Genomic DNA, 6,601 nt, shown 5'->3' with positions numbered 1-6,601 from the left:
TGGACACGGAGTAACCGCACAAGAAACGAGAAACATAATAAACGGAGCCGCGTGCATCGCGTCGCCCGAAGAGAAAGAACGTTCTAATTCTGCACGGCCCCACCGGAGAACAGACGTAGCGCGTGGCCATATTTTACGGGCGGAGGCGTGAAACGGATAATTTTCGAAGGAAGCAATAATCGGGTCGTATATCAGGGACCGCGCGGGAACGGCCTTCAAATTATCGGAAACGAGGGCCAAAACTAATGGGCCACGCGCGTTAAACCGTTTGGCTGCTGCCTCCTGGCTGACTCGACACGATGCTGATTCACGCCAATCCATTTCGCACCGCACGAGCCGAAAAACTTTCTGGCCGCTTCTCAACGTCAGAACGTCTCGAATGAAGTCTCGAAAAAGATATAGGAGGGATGAAATGCGTTTTCAAATATTTATCATTTTTTTTTCTCAATGGCTACATGTAATGGACCGTCAATTTTACCAGATCTGATTGCTGATGAATCTCAACGGCATACTGTCGCAAATCGTTCCTGCGATCGCTGTTTGAACTGACATGGTGAGAATTCTAAAATTTATATCGGTGTAATTCAACGTCGACATCAGGAAAATCGGCATTCGATCCGATATGATCCAGAGTAAGCCACGTTTCACCTAAAAGGAGTGGTGAAAAATGATGAAAAATAACGAGTTTGACGGGAAAATTCGATATAGCTGGTCTATTTACTATTTCGATATAACTGCTCTAATTACGTAAGCGCTTGCATTACCTTAATGTCTGCTGGAAATATCATAGCCTCGTCGTGTCTGGCGATAACTGCTTGATTAATCGGCGCGTAAGGTAGCATAGAATTCCAACAGCCGACTGCATTCTGATCGATCAGGTTGAAGAACTGAAGACCGTTCTCGTCCATCACAGATGCCGTGCAATGAGAAAGCGGTCCTCTCGACGGCAAAACCTACATTGTATATCAAAATTAATCAAATGTGATTAGAAGAGATTCTTTATTTAATTTGAAATAAATATGATAAATTATTTTCTTGTTGCAGTTACAAATTCAAAATATTTTTATTTCTTAAAAAAAAGGCTTCTTTTATTGTGTAAAAAAATCTGGACAGCAAAATAAAGGACGAAAAATGTATTGAATAATATTATTAAATAAATACACAAAACTGAGATACCTGAAAATCATGATAACTGTTTTGCGCCAATCGCTGGTCTCTCAAGATCCTCGTGGAAACCGCAAACTCCCGATGACTACTAAGAGGGTGAAAGAAGAGAGTTCGATAGCCATCTGATTGTATCGGTGACAGGCTCATTCCAAAAATACCCTCCTCTCCCCACTGGAAGTTCAAGCCTCCGATATTGTAATCACCCGTCAAAGGATCCGGCATGAAATAACTGTGCGTTATTCGCCAGGATGTATTTTGCTGCCACGAATACACGATCAGACCGTAGCCGAGTTCGTCGGACATATAAGCGAAGGCATCATCGCAACCGTTTTTCCCGAGATCAACCGCGATATTGGCGATGAAGGTATTCTGATGAAATAAATAAAAAAGTCCGTCCAGATCGATTATAAAAATCAGAGATATAATCTAAGTCGAGCGCGAAAAGAGCTGTTTACCTGATTAATATCTTCCGATCGGAGCCTGTATTGCCTTATAATTCTATCCGTTCTCAAGTCGAAAACATTCAAGGTATAAGGACAGGCTTGCACAGTGGTATCGCCGATTCCTATCGTTCCGGTGTCCAACACCCACAATCTGTCACACGCATCTGCGTGAATCCTACAAAAATATTTATCAAATGTTTTACAAGATGTTTTCAAGCTAATTGATTAAGTAACATCACCTGTAGACGGTGGTCAACCCGCTGCCGCAGTCACCAGCTCTGTTCTGGGACCAATTCGGATAGGGTATTAACTGCGGCGATCCACTTTTATTAACGTCCAACTGTATGTAATTCAATGTAGATGGTATTCCTATAGTATCACAAAATCTTGCAATTATTGTATTAATAAAAATTAAATTTTATCATATGATTTGTAAAATCAGCAAAATATAAATTAAATTTTACAAAATTAAATAAAACATATTTAAAGAATATCGAATATGTAGTTAAAAGTTAAACGGTGTAAAAAGAAGAAAAAAAAATGCGAGAGGGAGAGATGTAGGAAATGCGCGAAAGGATGGAACTGCGTTGAATTCGCAAAGGTCTTACGAAGGAAGTAAAAGAGAAGGATGGAAGGGTGGAACATTAAAGAGCTTACACAGCGTGCCGCCGTCATTGTTTGGCCTTTGTGCGTCAGAAAAAACGGTGGCGCGCGCCAACGTATATAATAAACATAGAGCGCGTAAAAAAAAATGGTGAGTGAATAAAGGGCAGCCGAGAGAGGTTGAATAAACCCGTTCCCTCGCGCTGTATTTCCCTTTCCCCAGCGAGCAAAGAGGTGGGAGGAGGTTCAGGTTAAGGTGGAGACATGGGGGCGGTGGTCGACAAAGACAGAAACGCTCCCATTGAGAGCAAGCTCGCGATTTTCGGCGCTTTTTGTCCCGCGCGGACCGGAAGTCGCTCAGACGAGAACCGAGGCGTGCACCTCCTATGGCGATCTTCCGCGTATTATGCCGACGTCTGCTTCCGGTTCCTGACTTTGAAGCATCGCGCACACGCGTTTGTCTGTCTGTCGCGTCGTCTGACAATAAGATGTCATGTAATCGCGAGGAGACGTCATTTTTTAATGAGTAATAGATTTTTTCCCAGCAAACACCGATATATAATTGTTACATTGCTATAATAAAACGGAATATAACAGGTAATATAACGTGCACGTCACATGTAACATCCATGTTAGTTGTAATTTCCCACTCATAGAGATGTAACATTTTAATATAACATATATTACATTGTAGTTATATTGTAATTATATACCAAATAGCACATTGATGTATTGATAAGTCAGTGCTATCTTGGGATATAATGACAATATAACTACAATGTAATATATGTAATATTAAAAATGTTACATCTTGAGTGGGAAATTACAAATTACTAACATATACGTTACATGTAACATGCTTAAGTATATAACATTTATATACTGTGTTTGCTGGGTTCTTGACTTCCCAGCAAACACCGATATATAATTGTTACGTTGCTATAATAAAACGGAATATAACAGGTAATATAACGTGCACGTTACATGTAACATCCATGTTAGTTGTAATTTCCCACTCATAGATGTAACATTTTAATATAACATATATTACATTGTAGTTATATTGTAATTATATACCAAATAGCACATTGATGCATTGATAAGTCAGTGCTATCTTGGGATATAATGACAATATAACTACAATGTAATATATGTAATATTAAAAATGTTACATCTTGAGTGGGAAATTACAAATTACTAACATATACGTTACATGTAACATGCTTAAGTATATAACATTTATATACTGTGTTTGTTGGGTTCACACTCACCATTGCGCCACCTTGGTACCGTGACGAAGAGCTTGTTCCTCCAAATCTCGATGCCCACAGGCAGAGAATTCTCCGGCACGTATTCGCCGTTTCTGATCGCCAATTCTCTGCTGCGCTGATCCGGATACGCAAAGTCCAGCGTCTTCCAGACGAACTTTTCCACGAGCGGAGCACGTCCTGTCTGCATGCCCCATATTTGAATACCGTCGACGTTTCTGCTCCAGAGTGAGAGCAAGATCGAGAGGAGAGCCAGAGAATACCAGACGCAACGGCTTCTCATTTTCGTTATTCAATCTCTGTACACAAAATATATTTGCTTACAAATTTTAATTATATAATCATTATATTTTCTCTATATATAGATGGTGTGCGTGCAAGTGTAATTAGAAACTTGAGCATACAAATTTTATACAATATCACTTATAAAAACTTGTGACAGTTTCATATTTTTTCGATTCTACTTTGTCTTCAGAATACGTCTTTAAAATATTTATATCCCAATCTTTAAATTATAGATATCGCATTTTTTTATAATATTTACATTGAAATTATTGACTTACAAATTAGAGAACGTGCTTACATTCGTTATGTATACAGCTTGAGAAATAAATTGAACACCTTCAACAGAACGATACAGAATTCCTTTATCTACGCATTCTACATATATATATATATATATATATATATATATATATATTGTATCTTTTTATGACACGTGTAGTATTTAAAAAAATTATATAGTTCTTTAATAGTCTATATATCTTTATTTTTAATAAATAGCATATCCTTCAAATTGATAAAACTCCGCTAACTTTTAACAATGTACTTTGAACATATTTTTAAAGCTATTTTAAAATTTAAATACAATATATAAGACAATAAAAACTAATATGGAATGCTCTTAAATTATTAATAAAAATAAAACAACGTAGAAACATGCAATATAATTCAAATTATATATTAGAAGAAATTAACACTATTATTTATTCAATTCATGAATATTAACAAAATTATTTAATAAAAGATTATAATTTATAAAAATTACAGCAATTATAGATTTATCATAGTTGACTGTATTTGCATCAATCTCCTTATTAAACAATAATTAATAATAATTTAGCATTTACTATCTCTTCAATGTCTATACGTTACATCTACGTTAATATCCAATATTTTCGTTAATATTTAACGATAATTAATTATAATTTAGTATTTACGATAATTAACTATAATTTAGTATTTACGACAATTAACTATAATTTAGAATATAACGATATTCTAACTGGCATTGCAAAACTGTATTTATCTATGTCGTCGCGATAAGTGAGTAAAAAGTGAACGTAGGAATAAAAATGCTAATTGTATGATAGAAAATTAACGTAAAAAATCTGCCTTGAGATTTATATCTTGTAATATAAGTACAATATTTTCTCTCGCACTAGTGTAGTAAAGTAAGGCACACATTGAATCGTTGAGAAATAAGTAAGCCATTTTCCGCACGCTAAATAGCAATCGAAAATCGAACTTTCGCGACAGGTATTGCAAAAATATAATTATAAATAATTAAACCGCCATTAAACGTGTCATGTGTGCATAACTGTTCGCAGTCTGTATAGAAACATATATATGTAGAGAGAAAGACATTTGAAATAATGCACATCTATATATATTCACGCATATTTAAGCGGATAAATGTTTTAAAAGCATTATATTAAATATTATTATTAACGATATATGAGCTATAGAGAGTTTATTTTGTTTAAAATATCAAAATTATTATTGATACATTAAGTTAAAAATTTTTGATGTAGCATTCTAAAACATATTTATAATAATTTATACAAAAAGATTATAATACGCGCTGCACTTTGACTATAAATGTAGTTTAGAGATATAAATATAGTTTATAGATTTGACTATAAATATAGTTTATAAAAATAGTATTTTATTATATACATACATATATCTATTAGATATCTATTAAATATCTAGTATATATATATATATATATATATATATATATCAATATGTAAATTAACAATTAAATTAGTTTCCCTGTTATAAATTATTGAAATTTAAAAATAGAAAACGTTAATTAGATGCGTGTATTTGTTACATTCGATATCTTAAATATGCATTTATTGCGATTTTATACAGACTCGTATCTAACTTATCGCATTTTTATACATAAATTAATTAAATAGATATCATATATTATGTATTATGTATCAATTTTTAGCAAAAGCAAAAAAAGTGTAGCTCAATGCAATTGCTAGTCAAATTTAGTTATAAGAAAAAGATTGATGTAAGATTGATTTTATTTAATAAAAAAAAATCCTCAATCAAAGAATATAGTAAAGAATATGTAGAAAATATTACGAGAAGAAAATACATTTCACATTATTTCCTCATATTTATATTCTTCATATTTATTTATAATGTTTTCATTTCTCTAAAATAATGTTATCATTTCTCGGTTCTATTAAATGTCACAGTTTAACAAAAAATCTGTCTGCTGATTTAGAAAATAAATTATTATGATACCACGGAATTACGTAAACTTACTTTCTAATAGCCTGCAACTTTTCAGTTAATAAACTCTAGTCAACAATTTCCACTCAACTATTAAATATTATTTATTTAATTTAATTATCTAACAAATAATTATAAAATAGTAAATAAATTAAATTTAAATACAATACAATTATTGAATCTATAATATAGCATGTTGCACGTGCATATTTTAGACAATTGTTAAATGTATAGCTCTAAATAAAGATTCGCAAAAATTTAAAAAGCAAGAAAGTTGAAAATTCGAAACAAACTCTTAACAAAATATAGCGTCATATTTTTTTAAATTTCTAAAACAAAACGAAATTTAATTCAAAGATATTGGATAATACAAAAAAATTAGAAAAAGAGAAAATATAGGTTCTCCTACAATACACTTCTCGATCTTATGTATCCAAAAATTAAATGAAAAATATCTCTTTTCCACAACATAATCTGAGAAATACAGCTAATCTTCTCTTAATTACAATTTCATCACTAATCAAAAAAGCTCTAAAATCTCACTGTAATAATTTTCATCTCGCATCCCTCGATATTTACCGCATT

The 6,601-nt window shown here is 32.8% G+C and overlaps 1 protein-coding gene across 1 annotated transcript; it reads right to left on the bottom strand.

Annotated features, from left to right (window-relative positions):
• Positions 1-455: 455 nt before the first annotated feature.
• Positions 456-3,764, bottom strand: Y-y (yellow-y). Its single transcript, XM_029299773.2, has 6 exons — positions 3,485-3,764; positions 1,850-1,979; positions 1,623-1,785; positions 1,177-1,536; positions 765-953; positions 456-648 (listed from the first exon to the last, which is right to left on the bottom strand). The coding sequence occupies exons 1-6, from the start codon at positions 3,762-3,764 to the stop codon at positions 475-477; spliced, it is 1,296 nt and encodes a 431-aa protein (XP_029155606.1). The 3' UTR covers positions 456-474.
• Positions 3,765-6,601: the final 2,837 nt, after the last annotated feature.

The sequence above is a fragment of the Nylanderia fulva genome, unplaced genomic scaffold (assembly GCF_048542155.1).
Source record: "Nylanderia fulva isolate GAGA-0341 unplaced genomic scaffold, ASM4854215v1 Scaffold16, whole genome shotgun sequence".
In the NCBI taxonomy this organism is placed as follows: domain Eukaryota; kingdom Metazoa; phylum Arthropoda; class Insecta; order Hymenoptera; family Formicidae; genus Nylanderia; species Nylanderia fulva.
This window is presented reverse-complemented; position numbering and strand designations above follow the sequence as displayed.

Coding starts and splice junctions, on each gene's coding strand:
- Y-y (XM_029299773.2), bottom strand. CDS start 3,764: ATGAGAAGCCGTTGCGTCTGGTATTCTCTGGCTCTCCTCTCGATCTTG. Junction 1,537..1,622: donor GATCGGAAGATATTAATCAG/GTAAACAGCTCT, acceptor TTATTTCATCAG/AATACCTTCATCGCCAATAT. Junction 649..764: donor TATTTCCAGCAGACATTAAG/GTAATGCAAGCG, acceptor CACTCCTTTTAG/GTGAAACGTGGCTTACTCTG.